Consider the following 20,770-nt stretch of genomic DNA (forward strand, 5'->3'; position numbering starts at 1 on the left):
TCTGACAATTTCATGCAAATGCTTCATGTGTGCCTGATTTGTTTGATTGCAAAAACGGGGAAAAAAGCACAGCAGTAATCAGAAATGATGTGTATATATATATCTATAGATAGATATCTATTTATAGATATGTATACATATATAGATATTTATACATATATATATATATATATATATATATACTGTATATATACTGTATCTATACACATACATACACACACATATATATACAGTTGTGCTCATAAGTTTACATACCCTGGGAGAATTTAGGATTTCTTGGCCATTCTTCAGACAATATGAATGATAACACAAAAACCTTTCTTCCAAATAACTGTGTTTACTCTTTTTAAATCAAAATGACAAAAGAAAGTACCCAAATGACCCCGATCAAAAGTTTACGTACCTCAGTGACTTTGATCTGATAAAATGCACAAAAGTTGACACAAACAGGTTTGAATGGCTAATTAAGGTTCCAATCCTCACCTGTGAGATGTTTGTTTGTAATTAATGTGTGTGTATAAAAGGTCAGTGAGTTTCTGGGCTTCTGACAGACCATTGCATCTTTCATCCAGTGCTGCACAGATGTTTCTGGATTCTGAGTCATGGGGAAGGCAAAAGAATTGTCAAAGGATCTGTGAGAAAAGGTCATTGAACTGCATAAAACAGGAAAGGGGTATAAAAAGATATCCAAGGAATTGAGAATGCCAATCAGCAATGTTCAAACGCTGATTAAGAAGTGGAAAATGAGCGATTCAGGTTGACCAGCAAAGATTTCATCCACAACTGCCAGGAAAATTGTTCGAGATGCAAAGAAAAATCCACAAATAACTTCAGCTGAAATACAGGACTCTCTGAAAAATTGTGGTGTGGCTGTTTCAAGATGCACAATAAGGAGGCACTTGAAGAAAAATGGGCCGCATGGTCGAGTCGCCAAAAAGTTAAATTTTGGTCTCATCACTCCAAATTACTTAGTTCCAGAAGTTTTGAGGCTTGTCTCTGTGCTGTTTGGCGTAATGTAAGCAGGATACTTTGTGACATTTGCGCAGAAATGGCTTTCTTCTGGCGAGGGGTGTATATTGTAGCGTGCACCAGTGCACAAAGCAAGGTCCATAAAGACATGGATGACAGTCTGGTGCGGATGAATTTGACTGGCCTGCACAGAGTCCTGACCTGAACCCGATAGAACACCTTTGGGATGAATTAGAACGGAGACTGAGAGCCGGGCCTTCTCGACCAACATCAGCGTGTGACCTCACCAATGCGCTTTTGGATGAATGGTAAAAAATTCCTATAAACACACTTTGCAACCTTGTGGACAGCCTTCCCAGAAGAGTTGAAGCTGTAATTGCTGCAAAAGGTGGACCGACATCACATTGAACCCTATGAGTTAGGAATGGGATGGCACTTCCAAGTTCATATGTGAGTCAAAGCAGGTGGCCAAATACTTTCAGCAATATAGCGTATATACATACCGTATTTTTCGGACTATAAGTCGCAGTTTTTTTTCATAGTTTGGCCGTGGGTGCGACTTATACTCAGGAGCTGCTTATGTATGAAATTATTAACACATTACCGTAAAATATCAAATAATATTCTTTAGCTCATTCACGTAAGAGACTAGACGTATAAGATTTCATCGGATTTAGCGATTAGGAGTGACAGATTGTTTGGTAAACGTATAGCATGTTCTATATATTATAGTTATTTGAATGACTCTTACCATAATATGTTACATTAACATACCAGGCACGTTCTCAGTTGGTTATTTATGCGTCATATAACGTACACTTACTCAGCCTGTTTTATCAAATAAATTTCCCCAAAAAATGCGAGTTATACTCCAGTGCGACGTATATATGTTTTTTTCCTTCTTTATTATGCATTTTCGGCCGGTGCGACTTGCACTCCGGGGCGACTTATAGTCCGAAAAATACGGTACTAGGGGTGTCAAAAATATACACTATTTGTAACGATTCATAATAGATTTTAAAAAACATCTAAAATAGAGTTGTTTTTAAAAAAATCTGTCCTGTCCAGCCACTCAGGCAAATCGTATTGTTGCTGTCGATCAGGGATGTCCAAAGTGCAGCCCGCAAGACAGCAGGAGTTCAATACACAATGGCGAAAGGCGTATTCATATCATGTACAAATAACCTGGAGATTTAGATTTGACATTTTGTCGCCTTATAGTGAACAAAGACATTACCTTAACCATTAATTATACTTGAAAGGGAAATAGCTCAGCATTTAGTTATATGACCCAACCCAAATAACTCAACCCGGCACAAAAAGTCAACAAACTTGGTCACACATAACAACCTGCTCATTAAATGCTATGGATATAAAAACATTTTAAAAAAACTTCCAATCAACATAAAAAAATCTAAATTACATCCATTTAAATTCATTTCAAGGGATGATAGGATAACTGCAAAACACACTCTGCACACTTAATCCATTTTTGGCACATTTTAGCTGCTTGATATATCTGATTGATAAATAACTTCAATGAGGTGTTCACGGTTTTTTAATACATTTTAATAAATGTTTAACTAGAATGTGCTGCAAGCTAATGAACAGTCGCAAGTTGCATATACACGTGTATATATATATATATATTATATACAGTATATATATATATATATATATATATATATACACACACATGCACGCAACCTGCGACTGCTCAATAGCTTGCAGCACATTCTAGTTAAAAAACATTAAAATGTCTAAAAATGAAAACAGCAAAAAAGGCCAAAGGTATTGTATTCATAATATGCATACTACTATTAAATTAATAACAATAAAATAACATTTACCAGAAAACAGATCTTAATTTTATCATACTGTCTAAAAAGGCGGCAAAAGTATAGCATAGTTAAAATATTAACACTTTTTAATGTATAGATGTCACTACGGTGGACATCTATTCAAAGTTTTTTCATGCAGATTATGATATTGCATAATACATTAAAATGGATCAGTCGCTACAGTAGACTCTATTGCGTGTTGCCATACAATGCCACCCATTGGTCAGCTGTTGTAAGTGCAAAAAAACAGTTATTTCTATTTTAGGACAGACACCCTGCAGAAGTGAAATACTGGAACATCAAACTAGACAAAGTGTAATATAACTGTTAAGTTTTGTGAATTGTGTGTTTAAAGGACTTCATGCATTGCTGGCTATATTTGTAATTTCATGTTTAGTGTTGATGGAATTAAGTTTTAAAATACTTCATATGCAGTAATCATTTGAATTGTGTAGTTAGAATGTATATTATATTAAATTAAATTAGAAATTAGTCTTACATTTCAAAAGTATTTTTAAAGTGAGGCTCATGTTATTGCAAAACACAAGCAAATTTGAAATATGTTAAAATAAATGAAGGCATTGTTAAAAATCACTAAAACATATTTCTAGAGACCCACAGTTAGTCTTTTAAAAGCTGCCAAACAAACTAGCAAATAGTTCTGACGCAAGTTTGTAGACATATCAGTTATGTCTGTCACGGATATTTAAAACGTGATTTTTTTGGAAAGAAGTTGTATCTTTCATTAAACCAAGTGGAAGAAAGAGACCACAGCAAAGTGACGCACTATAGAAAAACTATTTATTTGTCGTGTTTTTGAATAAAACAAACCAAAAAAAACAAACAAGCGTACACTCATTGAGTACAGCAGATAAAATCTCCAAAATGACTTCTTAAAATAAGTCTTTTCTTTTGGAGAACAGAGTATCACGATGTTTGCTGTGTGGCACTCGGTAACAATTCATTTTTTTTTAACACAATGGAGTCTCTCATTATTCCTGTCATAAATTATGTAAAAATGTGATTTGCACATAACCACAGAATGACAAATTGTGGGCCATAAAAAAGCGAGCAGAAAAAAAACATGTTTCCTTCTTTATTATTGTACACAATATACAAAATGGTCTTTTTTTTTCTTTTTAAATCATTTTTTTTTAATTGTTCAACAGGTGTTAAAAGGTGGAGATAAATAAATTAAAATTATCTCAGTATATGAAGGTAATGAATAAGGAAAGCATATTACTGCCAACAAAAAGAGCCAAAATAAAAAGCAAAACAAGACATGGACTAATGAGTCCAAGGGCAGCTGCTACAAAGATCATTATTACTCCTTACAGTCAACACTTTACTAAATATCAACATTGTCAGGAGAGCATTTTTTTTGCTCGAGTTTGTAGAATTGGGGAAACATTTCAACTGTTTTTCTGCAGGATGCAGACGGCAAATGAATGATGTGATGCCACACCAGCATTGAAGGGTGCTCATTTTAAAAAAGAAGAAGAGATCGTAGGATCAAAGGTTAAAGCACAGATGAGTTGCAGATGTCTTGCAGATAAAAGCAGCGTTTTCTGACCTGCTGGTGGACGTAAGACCAGAGAGACAACGTTTATGGACTGAATGTTCTTCTATTATAGTCCTTGGTGTTCTAAAGAAGCATCTTACCTGATCAGTGCACATTATCTGTGCTTGTCTGACGACTTATGGGTGTGAGTGTTAAGAGAAATGATGCAACTGATGACCAACATGTCAGAGTTTCATGTGGCAATGTACTACACAATGAAATGTTCCTTCCTTTGCATACATACAGTAAGACGTCACACGATCGGTAAATAAAGTAAATAAGACGTCATGATTGTGAACATATGCATAGCAGCCAACTCTTCCCGATTCTCCTAAGACTTTCATAAATTGCAGTTGTCTACAAACATCCCGACTCAATTAAAAATATTTCCAATTGTGACGTTTTTAATCAAATTATATTAATAATAAATACATATTGTGTTATATCAAAGTTGGGATCGAAAAAGGCCACACAAAAACTTTGCAGTGGCTGACTGTACGGAGTTCAGCTGGTCAGCATATAGCATTGGGTCGCTAGCGACCTAACAAAGACATGGTCTCTGACCCTATATAAGGACTCTGACAAGCACAGATGACAAGACACAGCTAAAGTAGAGGCGAGACAAAGCACATCCAGAGCTTCTTTGGTTACGTCACTCAGAAATATTTGACTAGTTAGCCAGCATGCCAACTCTGGCTCGCAAGGACAGTTGAATAAGAGATAAAATGTTTTTAAAAATGTAAACTTATTTGTCTAGTTAGTTATTATTACAACTTTGACTTTTTTATTTATTTGTGAAGCAGGTATAAAATTCATTCTAAGTCACATAAGCTGTTTCAATCACCTCTAGAAATGCGCAAAACCTAAATATCGCCATAAGAAACTGGCAATGGAAACACGCATCCATCCATCTTCTACCGCTTTGATATGGGTGCTTTATGAGAGCTTATATTATTTTTATTGAAAGATAATCATTACTGGGGTGGCAATCATTTGAATGCAGTTGTAAAAAATGTTAATCCAACCATAAACAGTGCGGTCAGTCCTAAAATGGGATGGAGGCGTCATCATCGTGTACATAAGACATCGTGATTGTGTACATAACACATGGTCAGGTACATAAGACGTCATGATCGTGTGTACAATAGACGTGGTCGTGATGGTGTAAATGAAACTACTGATGTGGTGTGTCCAGATGTTAAAATTAAGGAGCACAGTGCAAAAATGCAGTTAAGGATATTGTTTTTTCTCTTCCTTTCCTCCACTGCTGTCTCTCTTCTCTTTCTTTTCGTGTCGAGACTCCTGCAGCACACCAAGTCACACAAGCGTTCATTGAGATGGAATATAAACAAAGGAGGACAATTCAGCAACACACCTTTTTCCCTCCAGTGGAAGTCCTCTCAGGCTTCACAGAGTCACTTTTCTCTTTGCTGGAAGATTTCGATCTTTTGCTCTTCTCTTTTTCCATGGAGACGGGTGAGTCACAAGGACTTACACTCTGACTGTTTTTAGACAAATCTGAGGAGAGGACATGTTTTTGAGGATGCGTTTGTGCCCGTTACCTTCGGTTTCCACAGGTTGCGTCACGGCTGCGGTGCGTAATCGCCTAGGTGGCCGACTCTATCCATTTTTATTCAAGTCAATGTGTCCGCCATGGCGTTGCTGTTCCGGATCCGGCGCTAAATATACAAAGAGCTTTTATTTTTGCCGTTCGCCGCAACACGGCGGATAAATTCAGCTAAAATCTACTCGTGTTGCACAAATACAAAATAAATTTTTAGGTTTACTTTGAAAATAAAATAGTCGGTCTTCAAGTTGGATCCTATTTTACACTTTAAAAACTTCTTTAATGGGCGGGGATGGACATGAAGTCAACTTGTCAAAAGGTTTTCAGATGTAATTTCACCTTGTCGACCCAAATGCTGATTCTGGAGGTCCCATTTAAAGAGTCATATACAGGCATATCCTGGGAAGCTAAGTGCGCATATGGGGTCCTGTGTCAAATACCAGCCAATGCGGAAGCCGGAGAGGCAGGGGTGTGGTTCATGGGAGTTGTGTGTTGTTACAATGCTCGCCAGGGATGATGTCACTGTTGAGTTATCTCTTGCTATAAAGAAAATTGAATGGACGTTCTGCAATAAGGCAAGACTGTCTTTTTCACGAGTCCAGTCAAGTCAGTGCCGTCACACACGCGCCCACTTGTGGGTATTGATGGACGGCTAAGCTTGAGACTTTCCACGGTGTTTACTTCAGTATTTGATTTATCAAATGATCATGCACGGATTCAGGGTTCTCGTAAAAGTCTGCGCTATTTTGCTGCATGGCGGAGCCGCGACAGTCGTTCGGTGGCGATTATGCACCGCGGCCGTGAAGCTTCCTGTGGAATCTAGGGGTAAGGCAGAGATGCCGACAAACTTACTGGTTCCGTTCTCGTCCTTTCTGCGTTTGGGTTCTTGGCTGAACTCTTGCTCGGGGACAGCATGGTCCTGATAGACAAACTTTTAGTTGTTGTATTTCAGAAAGAGACATTTGTAATTGTCTTCTTACTCACTCTCTTCCTGTCTTTGCGCTCCTTTTCTTCTTTCTTCTCTTTGCATCGGCCAAGTGCATTCTCTGGATCTTTCTTCTCCTGCTCCCTCTCTCTGCTTTTGGACCGGGATACAGAATTGTAGTTGATGTGGTGCTGCAATGACAATTAGACCCAAACAGAGGAAAAGCAGAGAGCAGATGTCTTAATGTTTGGGGTTTGCAAGTCAGTTTGAAATCAACCAGGCACAGTAAAAACAGTATGAAGAAGAATGATGAAGAATGCTGGTCGATGATGGACACCTGTCATCCATCTTTGTCAAAATATGCAGACTAAACTCCTTCAAAATGGTTGGTCTTTTAAAAAGTCCCGTTATTTAAAGTCACTAATTAATGATGTCATAGCAATGTGTGTGTGCCTAGATCTGGTTTTGTAAGCAGCAAACCTGAGATAAATATATCATATTTAAGAGAAGAGACAAAACGATTTAAAGGTTGTTTTCATGATGTCAAGAACACAAAAAGCTGCTTTCTCATGAACATGACACCACCTGACACATGCCTGATCCACAAACTCATCATTGGCTCATCATTCTATTCTTTAAAGAAAGTTAAACTGGCACATCTGCTGACATCGCACAACACCCCCTTTGTACACAATTGTTAGTCGTAAATATGCGCTTTGATTAAAAAATTTAAAAAACAAAGAAACAAATAAAAAAATAAAACGGATTTCAAAAACAAATTCATTATCTGGTTATGATGAAATAGTAATCACTTAATTTTGACAGCCTTGACTAATTTAATGAAGATACAAGTAATTATGGGAAATGCATACCTAAAGTATCCACAACGCTTCATTATTTTTTCCACTTAAAGCTTTATTCCAAAATTAAACACATTTTTCATCTTAAAGTTAAACACAACACCACATGATGACAACACTTCTAAAATTGCATCAAAAACTGAAATCATATGTGCAGTTGGTTTTCCATGTAGAATGTTTCTTGTTAGGTGAACCCATATATGAATTAAAACACTTTTGGTCTGTCAGTACTCACCCAGTTTATAAATAGTTGTGTAGCAGCAAAATACTACAAACCCCGTTTCCATGAGTTGGGAAATTGTGTAAGATGTAAATATAGACGGAATACAATGATTTGCAAATCATTTTCAATCCATATTCAGTTGAATATGCTACAAAGACAACATATTTGATGTTCAAACTGATACTTTTTTTTTTTTTTGCAAATAATCATTAACTTTAGAATTTGATACCAGAAAACACGTGACAAAGAAGTTGGGAAAGGTGGCAATAAATACTGATAAAGTTGAGGAATGCTCATCAAACACTTATTGGAACATCCCACAGGTGAACAGGCAAAAAAAAAAAAGTGTCTCCTCAGTTCCCAAACGTTTACTGAGTATTGTTAAAAGGAAAGGCCATGTAACACAGTGGTGAACATGCCCTTTCCCAACTACTTTGTCACGTGTTGCAGCCATGAAATTCTAAATGAATTATTATTTGCAAAAAAAAAATTAAGTTTATGAGTTTGAAAATCAAATATCTTGTCTTTGTAGTGCATTCAATTGAATATGGGTTGAAAAGGATTTGCAAATCATTGTATTCCGTTTATATTTACATCTAACACAATTCCACAACTCATATGGAAACGGGGTTTGTACATGTGTTAGGTCTACTTATAGCAATTCAATATGTATCCCAAGCATAAGACAGGCTCTTCTGGTGGCAGTATGCCAAAGAAAAGAAAAGCAATCATCAATGCAGTGAAAACAAGCAACATAAAAAGCTCAGAGAATAGAAAGGCCCACCAGTACACCACCACAGTAGCTGCCTAATAATCTGCCCCCATAAAAAAATACCATACTTAAGCAGCCTAATGTTCTCATTACTGAGATGAAATAGTTGTGAGTGTTTTGGCTGGAAGAGCAGAATTAATGTATTTCAGTGAGCTTTATGTTGATACAGGAAAATAAAGGTTTTTTTTGTTCTCCTGCTTCTTCTACTACCTCTTCCCAATAAGGAATACAATTAATTTTTGTTTTTTTAATTACCATTTAATTTCTGTATTTGTATTACTGTATTTAATTTGGCCTGAATGTGTTATGTCAACAGTGTGAACGATTTAGGAGTTCATTTAGCTATAAGATCAGACACACTAAAACTCAAATTACATCACAGTCTTTAAAACTAAACCCATTCATAACCCAAACACCACCTGAACAGAAGTATTCAGACGTAATTTGCCAAGCAGCTGAAAATGTAGGTCAGGTGCAAATTATTTCCACTGATTATCCATAAAATGTTTTGACAAATCAGTTGGAGCCCACAATCTGAATTCAGCTGATTGGAAAAGATTTGGAATAACACACCTGTCTATTAAAGGTTCAACAGTGACAGTGCATGTCAGAGCACAGACCAAACATAAAGGTAAGGGAACTAGGCAAAGGAATTAGACCTCAGAGACAGGATTGTACAAAAAGATCTCTGCTGCTTTGAAGGTCCAAATGAGAACAGTGCCCTTCTTCATCCGCAACTGGAAGAAGTTTGGAATGACCAGGACTCTTCCAAGACCGTCTAAACCAGGGGTCCCCAAACTTTTTGACTCGGGGGCCGCATTGGGACAAAGCAATTTGGCCGGGGGCGGGGCTGTATATATATATATATATATATATATATATATATTAGATATATATAGCGCACTTTCCGCGCGCGCGATGATGTCACGTTATCGATGAGAAAATGCATTTTTAGACAATATGATTTGCCTGAGCGGCTAGAAGACACCGTGAGTAGCAAGCGGTACAAAGTGGATAAGAAAAGACCAAATGTTATATTTTTTTATACTTGGGACTTCCCGCGGGCCTGATTTTGGACGCGGGCCGTAGTTTGGGGACTCCTGGTCTAAACTGAGCGAGAAAGGGAAAAGGGCCTCAGTGAGGGATGTGACCACTCTGACAGAGCTCCTGTGTTTCTCTGCAGAAAGGAGACCCTTCTAGAAGGACAACCATCTCTGCAGTGATCCACCAATTAGCCTTGTATGGTGGTGTAGTCTTGACTTAAGCCGCTTCTAAGGTAAAGGGGACCACTTATGCAAAACTAACCTTTCTAATCTATTGGTACCTGCTGTTGTGTATTTGGCAGCTGCATAAGTCCCAAAAATTTGCAATCAAACCATGGAGGCATGGTGGATATATTTATAAAACAATCTTGCCTTCCTTCATACATCTTCCAAATGAGCCGTTTGAAATTTGCCCAATTTGTGACACTTTTCCCAAATGTGACATTAGCGGCTATCTCTATATATGGTACAGATCTACCCAAAGTGCTTTGCACAACTGCGCCATTGTAGGCCAACACTGTAGTCAATAAGCTACTTCTTTTTCTCTATCTTGTTGTGGGGCAAACTGCCTCATACATGCACATGCATTCTCTGCTGTTGCCATTTACAATACAAGGTAGCGTATAGTTCTAACATATCTGTCAGTAGACTCCATATGAAAGCGCTAAAACTACAACATGGGTGACGGGGAGAAGACACAGTCAAAATGGAGGCACTGAAATAAGACCGCCCACAAAACGGCGCATCCAGAAGAGCAATCAGAAAGCAGCCTGAAACGGTCTCTAAAACATTAAATATGCAAAATTGTGACCACTGAACAACCATTACCGGTACTTGTTATGTAGACCACAAGGAAATGTTTTAAAGGTAGAAAAAAAACGATTCAATTTAAAAATAAGGCTGTAGCAGAAAATGGGAGAAAAAATGAAGCGCACATATACATTCTAACAGAATCTGAATGTTTGCTGTAAATGTTTAAAATATATTGTCTACATGTTTAATCAATAGTTATAGTTAGATTATTTACAAGTAAAATAAAACAATATATTATCTCACATAAGTGAGTAAACTCACTCATATTCCAGCAAATATTTTTATCATCAAGGAACAACATAAAAATTAAGCTTGGATGTATTTAAGAGTAGTCAATGTACTTATTGTTTAGTAGTATAACACTGAAAATAATTGATGTGTGGCTAAGAGTGTGCTGTTAGTTTATTAAGGGAAACATTAGGTGAAAAATGGCACAATACATAAAGTATTGGAACATTCCAACTTGTAGTGTGACATTGTAAAGCATTAATCACTCCATTTGGAAATTGGGCCACTAGTCAGTTTTCCAACATATCGAGCCTAAACACCCCTGCCAGATGTCTTGCTTGAGGAAGGTGAGGTGATGGAGAGACCAAGTATGTTTCCTCTAGACCTGAACTCAGTTGAGCAACTGTTTGGCATCCTCAAGCAGAATAAAGTTGGAGGACTGCAAGGTGCACATCATCCACCAGTGACAACGTAATGGAGGAGTGGATGAGGATTCCAGTGACAACCTTTGCAGCTCTGGTAAATTCCATATCCAAAATGATTAAAGCAGTGCTGGACAATTCTTTGCTCACACTAAATATTGACAATTTGGATAAAACTTAGACATGCTTACTGTGGTACTTCGTTGCCAGCCAATTAGACAAGTGGAACTCTTTTTTTTTGTAATTTCTTGATTCACAAACTGTACATTGACTTCTGTAAAGTATGTCCAAGTTTAATTTATTTTGTATCGTTTGTTCAGACGATGTAATAAAATGCACAAACTGTACATTGGCTTCTGTAAAGTATGTCCAAGTTTCATTTATTTGGTATTGTTCTTTCAGAAGATGTAATAAAATGGTTTCTGAAATGTGAGTGGCGTAAACATATTTGTGAAATTCCGTAACTACCGCAAATTTGGTTCTTTGATAAAGACAAAAAATTAACTGCTGCCATAGTCAACAAGCTATGTACTGTTTGTTCATTATTTTTCTTCATAAGTGAATTATAACTGGACATGCGCTGATCAATCAACCACAGATAAGTATTGGATGATTTTCATGAAAAAGTACATGATCGACTAATGACGATCACAAAAGCCAATTTTTATCTGTGGTTGATTGATCAGCGCATTTCTAGTTATAATTCAATTATGAAGAAAAATATTGAACAAACATTATATTGCTTGTTGACTATGGCAGCGGTTTATTTTTTCCTTTATCAAGTTCAGCAGCATAAAACCCTGATAGGAACACCCCTAATTATAACCATTGTGCCACTCATGTGGTTTTGAGTTACAAGATGAAACTTTGTGCAACATACAGAATATGATGTATGCACAGTCAACAACAGATTTCCGCTGTACAAAAAATGTAATCAAATGTATTATTTCTAAAATTATTTCAACAATGTGACCTGTATACCGCACATTCCATTGACAGCTGTTTCGATTAGTGTGCAACCCTACACTTAAATTTCTCAGGCAAATGTTTAAACTGGGTCGGACATTAAAAAAAAGGGGCAGACTAGGCAATAACAAACATTCTATATAAAATAAAACAGTAACAGGAATAGGTTCAAACCTTGGATGTGGACTCCTTGGGATCGTTGCTATTGTCCTGTGGGGATGAATGGAGATGACAGATGAGCTGAGGGAGGGTGGGAGGTTTGGGAGGAGGTTGTCAGACAGCAGTAGAGAGTCGGAAGATAGGATTTTGGGGTTGTGGGAGGGGCTTGGCTGGCCGGACCAACAGCGTACTTCTCCCTTGACATCTGACCTTCAAGAGCTTAGGCTTTGACATGTTATCACATAGAGGAGAGTTAATTGGCTCAACATGTGGAATGTAAATACTTAATTAAAATAACCCTGAGCAAGTATTAAATAACTGCTAGTGTATTTAATGCAGACATGTGTGGCTTAAGGCATCATACTATAAAAAAAAGTCCTATTGTATATGTAGAAGAATACATCTAAAGTGCAAGTGCTTGAAATTGAGTGAGTGTGTGCACTTGTGCAAGACAAATCACTCTGCATGTGTGTGCATTGGATAAACTACATCCCTACAGTGATAACTGTGGCTGTCACTTACAGTTCAGGATATGACACAGGGAGCCTATTTCTCTGGTGGAAGGTTAAATATAGACCTATCACAAGCTCCCAGCAGATAGGGCAAAGCTCCAGATGTTCCCTCGTGCCCGCAGCCTGTCTTTGTTGTAGAGGCAGGCTTATATTCCATTGCATTTTTGGATGATTCAAGAATGTGGAATTCATCATCGATGTTGATCTCTGCTGCTGGTGGCTCCATGGAATGCTCGCCAGGAGGTAGTGTAGCAGCTGATCCTGATGGCTGGTGTTAGGGCAGTGCCTGGCAGGACCGAATGACTTGCAGACAGGAAGATTGATCGATTGATGGGGGTGGGGCTGGTGGATCAGCTGCGGTGTAGAGGCACTCCATCAGCATCCCACTCACTGCTGGATTTGGCAACGATGGAGGGACAGGGCGAAAGCAAAATGCTTTCATCGCAGTAATCAGAAAATCTTCTCAGCTCACAAAAAAGGAGGAAAATTGTGTAAACTCTCAGTTTGGAAAAAAAATCTAAAAATCTCTTGCCAAGCAATTGCCCTCAAATGGCAAAAAAGGAAAAAAATCCACAAGGAATATAGAAATGCGTATAAAATGCGTTTTCTTCCTAAGGCACACTGACCACTTGCAGTAGTATGAAAATAGATATATCTTTCACTACAAAAATACTCTCAATATATACAATATTCTCTTCGCTAAGTCCTTTAGGAGTTTTCTCCCAATTCCGAAAAAAAATATCCTGCAGATGTCCATGGAATGCTTTCAAACGCATGTGGATTTGATGGGACTTTCCAGATGCCTTGCCGCCTGCATTTAGGGAAACTCTTCTTGGGGATCTTCAGGGATGCTGGAATGTGCAACAGCAGGGAACGCTCCGGCAGATAGAGAAGTAACGGGCACAGCCTTCCTCAAGCCATACTAACCTTAACAGACGAGGAGTGGGACGGAGAAGAGTGACCGTCGAGCTTTCGTCTTTTGTGATCTGAAAGGAAGAAAGACTTATCACACACTTTTTTTTTTCTTAATGGTAAATTATTTTTGTTGACTTTATGAGTTATATGGAATGCGGCAGTGTCCCAGGAAACCAGAACTGTTCCTTACCCCTCTCAGATTCAGCTGACTCTGATCTTGGAACAGGTGACTTGAGGGATGTGGTCACAACGATCCGGTCTCCTTTTTCCTTGCTCTTAGACTCCTTGATGGCATCGCGCTCTCTGCAAGGCTCCGTGGACTCCCCGTTGCCTGCTTTGGCCTTGTCGTCTTTGTTCTTCTCCTCAGCTTTAACTTTGTCTCGGTCGACTTTGGGCGTCTTCTCCTTACCCTCGCGAACCACCCGATCATCCTTCCCTGCTCTCTCCTCTCTCAGCTTCTCTCGGCGGGCATCTGCCTTTGTTTCTGGAGTGCTGCCTGGTGTCTTTTCTTTTTTCTCTTTTTTCTCCTTGCTGCTCTTCTCTTTGTCGTCTCGCTCTTTCACGGCTTTAGTGCTGAAAGAGGAATAACAGTTGGACCTTTCAAAAGGCTTCCTATGAGATTGCGCTGAACCTTGGCATGTTATTCATCTAGAGAATTAAGACTGGCAGACAAAAAGATTTGAAGGTGTAGTTATTAAAGCACAGTGAGTTTCGGAGCACCATAATAGACCTTGATGTGCTTACCTATTAGGAGCACCATTCCCATTGCTAGTTGTCACTTTCGCTGCTGCACTGTTGGCTTTGGTTACTGGCTTTGTGGTCTGAGATTTATCTTTACCCCGCTCTGCAAACAAAGCAGTAGTAAGTTTTTTTTCTGACAGATTATTCATAAATGGCTTGACTGCATCATCAGAATAATGCCAACTTCCATCACTCACCACCATCTTCTGAGATACCATCCTCTGTCTTGATCGTGGTGGTGACAGGCTTGGCCATGCTGCCGGGGCCATTCTGCTGACTGGCAGGGGTGGCATTGCGTACTGGCGGCTCCTTATGATGAAACTCATTCTCAGGGACCATATGCACCTTCTGGCTTTTCAACCGACCTGAGTAACTGCAAGATGTAAAGGGTTCATAAAAGGTTTTACACAGAAGAGACGGTAGACTGAGCTATTGGCTGCCATACTAGCAAATTAAAATAACTATTTTTTTGTTAACTATTTGTTATGTTGAGGCTAATATTCATTTGTAGAGGTTCACTTAGAAAGTACATGAGCTGTTATCTATTGCTGCTGTAATGTCAGATTTTTTTTGTGAATATCGTGCTTATTTTGTTGTGACAAACAAAGCAATGGGTCATTTCATCACCCTAGTTACATTTGAAAGGTCCAAACAGAGCTAAACTGCACACAATGCTATGTTACCCCATGGCTAAGGCAAAGAGGTCTGGCCTCTTGTCCTTCTCCTTAGCGCAGATCTTGTGGACACGGTACTCCAGCGCTTGGCCCAGATTCAGAACCTTGGGGTAACACGGCAGGATCTTGATGAGAACGATGAGGATGTTTCGGATGTGAGTGTAATCTCCAGTTTCCAAGCAATGAACTGAAGCCTAGATAGACCAAAGGGAAACATTAATATATGTTTCCTAGAACTCTAGTCTAGTAATCATAATAGAAAACAGACAATTTAAGATGGCTTACTTTAGTCAACATGTAATGCCATTTGTGCACCACATGCCTGAAATTCTCATAATCCAGGGGATTTGCTTGTTGACCTCCGTCAAAACCAGTGGCTCTCAAGATGGTTAAGAATCCGGGGTAATTACCACACTCCTATAAATGTGCATATGGAGATAATATTAATATCAAACTCATCTACAATTGTACAGTAAGTAGGAATGTCCCGGTCCGATTTTAGCAAAACAAAAAACATCGGATTATTTTGCCTTATATCTAAGAATCTCTGATAAGAGCAGCCCTGCAGTGCGTTTTGCAAAGCTCGACAGCCAGTTAACAGTTATATGTCCTCCAAAAGGTTGGTCTTTTATTATATTTTAGTGAAGTAATTTACCATAACTTTGGTTGGCTGTCTGCTACTAGGAGCTAGCAGCTAAGCTAAGAACACAAACTAGACTTCCTACGTAAGGGTGCAGGGAAAGAAATCTAATTACATCCATATTGTGATTTTTATTGCTATTTTCAATCGATTCAAATATTTCAAAAACCGTTTCATAAAAATGGATTTTTAGGTTGTGTCCGCACTTACATCAGCAGCCAAGAGGAGCTTTTGTAAACTGAAATTAGTTTTGAAAATGTTGTAATTTATACACCAAATAAAATGTGAGAATAGGCTTGAGTTTAAAAATCATGTTGAATGAAGAATTGTATTAAATCGAGAAACTAATCTGAATCGAATCAGAACCCCAAGAATCGGAATCAAATTGAATCATGAGTTGTAGGATTCATATCCAGGGTGTACCCCGCCTTCCGCCCAAGTGCAGCTGAGATAGGCTCCAGCACCCCCCGCGACCCCGAAAGGGACAAGCGGTAGAAAATGGATGGATGGATATCCCTGGTAATATGTACCACTAATTGAACAATATTGCAGTCTAAAACACACTTGTCAAAGTAAGCAAGTGTCTAATAATTATACTTGCATATTACACCGGCAGTGTACAAGGCACACGCATATTCTTAGTATCCAGAAACAAACCTGCCCGCATCATTAAAATTATTGTGCTATAAGCATTACCTTACTATTGTGGCCACTAGGTTTCGCCAAAAATGATTACCACTTCATTTTAACTTAAGACAGCATAAGCCAATTCCAGAAGGTTTGTAATAAACACATTTGTGTTTTCATTTCATTTCCATTGTTCTAAGAAACTTCACATGACCAAACCTTTACTAACAATTCACAATACAAAATAATAAAAGTATGGATGAGTCATGCTGATATCACATTAGATCAATATTGATATTGGCCAATACTCATGGCTCCAATATTGGTATTGTATCAGAAGTGAAAAAGTTGTATCGGGACACCCGTAATTGTAATACATTTGACAAACTATGGAATGTTATCGATCATGCACGCAGAAGGATACCTTCTCATAGACTGCACGATCGCTATGCCAACGGGTCACTGTCTCCAGCATGCAGCAAAGGAAGCGCCCGTAGTGATGGGACTCATTCTCTGTACAACTGGCCACAGTGTAAATGATAGCTGAGAATACCTGCAAAAGATATAAAAGTGTTTACACAACTAATAATCAAACTTGCATTGAAACATGGGATATGAAAACTATACATGTTTTTGATCAAATTGACCCAATAATCACTTAATATTTGTGTTAATAAAATAGGGCTGTTGATGATTAAAATAATTTTTTTCCTTGCCAAAAGGGCATAGCACAGCCAAACCTAACTTCACTAATGTTAAACCCCATTACCCCTTAAAAGCACTTCGAAGCTGTGCAGTGCCTCACCCGGTCGTAGCAAAGGAGTGTGCAGAAGTTGGGTGTCATTTGCTGGTGAACCAGCTCGACAAAGCGGGCACAGTACACAGCGTCGATGGAGGAGAAGATACAGCGTGGAAACAGACAGAGCTGCAGGAACTTTGTTATGGTCTCATTTTTTGTGGATTCTGTCAAGGAATAGGCAACATTGTGTTATTACTAGAAAGGGACATATAAACATAAATGTATGCTGTGATGTACAAAATACTTATGAATTGTTCCAATGTTCAATAAGAGTTATATATATATATATATATAATTTATTTTTTTGCATAAAAGTAGCTTTTACTTGAGCTGGACGATATGGCAAAAAAGTATCACAATTATTTTTTTCCCATCATCCGATCACAATGCATGGCGTTTTTGTTTTTTTTAATTAAAGACTGATTGTCCGTTGCAGAATTATACAGATGTATACTGTTGCATCCCTACTGTTAACTACTGCAGTATCTTGTAACAGACATTGTTTGATTGAGGTAATATATGCTCACAACCAACAACTGTCATTTTGTTCATCGCTATGATTTTGTTAACTAAAAGGTGCAAAGGTACAGGTAACCCAAAGCCACAGTCTGTACTTCAGTTTTTGGGCGTCAGTTCTGCTTCTTTTTCGGCGCATTTTGGAGGGTTTAAGAGAATTACTTGTTTTCCTCTCGAAGCTCCTTTGTTATTTTGCTTGTCATCACAAACTTTATTCTGCAGCAAACAAAGTATCAGTGGCGTACTGAATACTGAATACTATAAGACTTTTATTTCCAAGTTAATATTTACCAAACAACACATTTAAATGGTAAATTATTATTTGTATTCTTTGATTACCGTACTTGTATATATCAGTGCTTGTCACCACTGGTTTGACAAATGGCAAGAAGTAACAGATTGTGGAGTTTTTTAAAAACTGAAACAGTGTAGCACGTGGCCTATATCTCATGAAATTCAATTAAAGTGCAAATTGAATTTGAGGTACTGTAAAATAATATGTACCAACATATAAAACATTATTTTTTCAGGAAAAATATGTTTTAATTCACAAACTCAAAAATTATTTGAACAAAAAGTTGAATAAGAGCAAACAAACAAAAAGTCTTGGTTAAAAAAATACTTATATATATATATATTTTTTTCTGACTAAATTATTAGGTGTGTTTATTCTCCCACTTGGGACCAATACAGTAGTTCAGTCACAAAGACATTCTGTGCCTGCCTGCGAGTCCGCATTCAGGGCAAGATTACCGCACCCACCACAATGTGAGCTGCAGCAGTCATTTGTCCCTGAAGTGGCAGCTCCTTTTAAATGTTGTGTTTCAACTTCATTGCTAGTTAGTGTTGGCCATATTTCATTATTTCATTCTCAAAGCTGATTGGACATTACATCATGACAAGCCTGACTTTCGTGACAGTGGACAAGGACGGTCGCGCGCACACACATACACGAAGACATGCACATACACTAACATTCACAGACACACAGGATCACGGTCAATAAAGGCGGACATTTCCGTGCATGCTTATACCAAGCACAGTTGCTTCTCTACGGTTTATTACTGCGGTATTTTCTAACAAACATTTCCACCATGTTTGATTGAGGTAATATATGCTAAGAGCTGATCACTGTGATCAAACTCAAATGAATCACGATCATGATCATATAATCGCCAAGCCCTAGTTTTCACTATTATATAACTGAACAATTGATCCTTGTTGCATGCTACTGGAACCAACAGATGTGTTATAGCAAGAATCTATACAGGTGTAAACAAACTCCGCTTAGCAGATGAGCACTGCCAAATACTTACTGGTCATCAACCATTTGTCTTTCTCCAGTTTGAGGCGATGGAGTACCCTTTGGACGTGCTCCAACTGTTTTTTCTCCTCCTCCTGCAGTTTTTCCTGCAGAGCAGTGCACCGTTCCTTTTCTTTCTTTTTCTTATTCATAGGCTGTAGCAGAAAGAAAGCAGAAAATCCACACAATGCCTACCACACTGACATCTGCCCAACATAACACAAATAACGTTTGCCGGCTGATATGAGCATTGATTTAAAATGGTGTAAAAAAGGTAGTAAGGCTGTAAAAAAAGTCTATTGTACATCGTTTAAATGTGGGTGGTTTGACGTGAGCCAGTAACTTACAATTTCAGGATTATCTTCGATAGCCTTGATCTGGGCCTTGAGCTTATTGATCTCCCGCTCATAGGCCGAATGGGGCACAGCCAGGTCATACATGGTAAGAGACCAGAAGGTGGCGTAGAATTGGGGTCGTAGGTCTTCCCAAACCCTGGGTGGATGGAGGGACACCACAGCCTCGTGCACTGGTGTCATCACATGTTCACAGGCAGCCACATACTTCTGCACCTTCTGCTGCTGCCGGTTGCCTTTCTCTGCTTTTTTGAGCTCATCATATTTGGACTGTCGGGGACCAATTAATCATTAAAGTGCAGAATTATTACATATACATCAATATGAAGTGCCAAACAAAAAACAATTCACACTACTGTCTTAATGAACAGAATCTGTCCCATGCCAAAGAGTGCCCACTTACCAAAATTTGATGGGCATACATTGGCCGAGAGAGGAAAAAGGCAGCATCATGTGGAATGTGGAACTGGTTACAAAGAATGTCAATGGAGGGAACACGCTTGATGTAGTCCTCTGTGCTGAGGTTGGAGGCCAAGAAGCCCCCAAACTGGACCAGTGTGTCATGACACTGCAGGAAACACACAGTTGGGAGTTAGGGCTGGACATCCATCCATCCATTTTCTACCGCTTGTCCCTTTCAATTAATCAAATTGTGATTATGATTTTGGCTTCTCAGGATCATGAAAATATTATAAAGATCAATGGGCCACGCAATATGCATGCAACAATCTGAGCTTGTAACGGTGAAATTAATGAGCGAGCGTTTAAGTGGAAACAAGACCATGTCTACTAGGAGTTTGGGATCTCATCTCACTGTGGTTGCTTTTATATTTTAGTTTACACAATGCTAGTATGCCTAATCAATAATCACTCAACTGAACAACAAAAGTAATGCATTTCCATGTTGACGTAACCGTGGACAGAGTAACAGAATTGGCCAATAAAATTTAATCCGCACATAAAAGCAGAATATCAGGAACATTTTACAAAAAAGTGGGTGAAATGCTGTCATTGTGAGGAAAAGGAACAGTTTGGGAAAATAATGTGCCTGGTCATTGTCATTCATCCCCGAAACACGTCCTAAACTAAACAATGTCAAGACAGCTACTTGAAACAGCGAATAAACTATGAACCTAAACTATGAACCAACAACACATCTCATCTGCTTGTGTTGTTGTGGACGACATAATCAATGTAAGGTCAATGTATGAACAGGTCGGCAGTCGCAACTTAAGAGGCTTTCTCTCTCACTTTGTTTTAACAGCTTCAAATGTTTTGGTAGCACAATAAATACTCATGTTTTCAAATTAATGAATAATCTTGTTATTAATCGTGATTTCA

At 38.4% G+C, this 20,770-nt stretch overlaps 1 protein-coding gene across 5 annotated transcripts in view; it reads right to left on the reverse strand.

The window, feature by feature from the left end:
• Positions 1-3,592: 3,592 nt before the first annotated feature.
• The window catches only part of thoc2 (THO complex 2), a 53,822-nt gene continuing 36,644 nt past the window's right edge, over positions 3,593-20,770 (reverse strand). The window contains exons 22-39 of one of the 5 annotated variants that reach the window (XM_072913812.1): positions 19,833-19,997; positions 19,424-19,699; positions 19,090-19,231; positions 17,264-17,421; positions 16,883-17,011; positions 15,477-15,608; positions 15,201-15,385; positions 14,715-14,890; positions 14,521-14,620; positions 13,967-14,349; positions 13,789-13,847; positions 12,365-12,430; positions 6,923-7,054; positions 6,791-6,857; positions 5,747-5,889; positions 5,612-5,673; positions 4,473-4,508; positions 3,593-4,383 (exon numbers count right to left, since the gene is read on the reverse strand). In XM_072913812.1, coding sequence (XP_072769913.1) covers positions 4,487-4,508; positions 5,612-5,673; positions 5,747-5,889; positions 6,791-6,857; positions 6,923-7,054; positions 12,365-12,430; positions 13,789-13,847; positions 13,967-14,349; positions 14,521-14,620; positions 14,715-14,890; positions 15,201-15,385; positions 15,477-15,608; positions 16,883-17,011; positions 17,264-17,421; positions 19,090-19,231; positions 19,424-19,699; positions 19,833-19,997 — 2,397 coding nt within the window. In that variant the 3' untranslated portion in view covers positions 3,593-4,383; positions 4,473-4,486. Of the gene's footprint in view, positions 4,387-4,472; positions 4,515-5,611; positions 5,674-5,746; positions 5,890-6,790; positions 6,858-6,922; positions 7,055-12,364; positions 12,431-13,788; positions 13,848-13,966; positions 14,350-14,520; positions 14,621-14,714; positions 14,891-15,200; positions 15,386-15,476; positions 15,609-16,882; positions 17,012-17,263; positions 17,422-19,089; positions 19,232-19,423; positions 19,700-19,832; positions 19,998-20,770 lie in introns of all 5 variants that reach the window. The other 4 variants (XM_072913811.1, XM_061962194.1, XM_061962195.1 and 1 more) reach the window with 4 other exon arrangements.

The sequence above is a fragment of the Nerophis lumbriciformis genome, linkage group LG09 (genome assembly GCF_033978685.3).
Source record: "Nerophis lumbriciformis linkage group LG09, RoL_Nlum_v2.1, whole genome shotgun sequence".
Lineage (NCBI taxonomy): Eukaryota > Metazoa > Chordata > Actinopteri > Syngnathiformes > Syngnathidae > Nerophis > Nerophis lumbriciformis.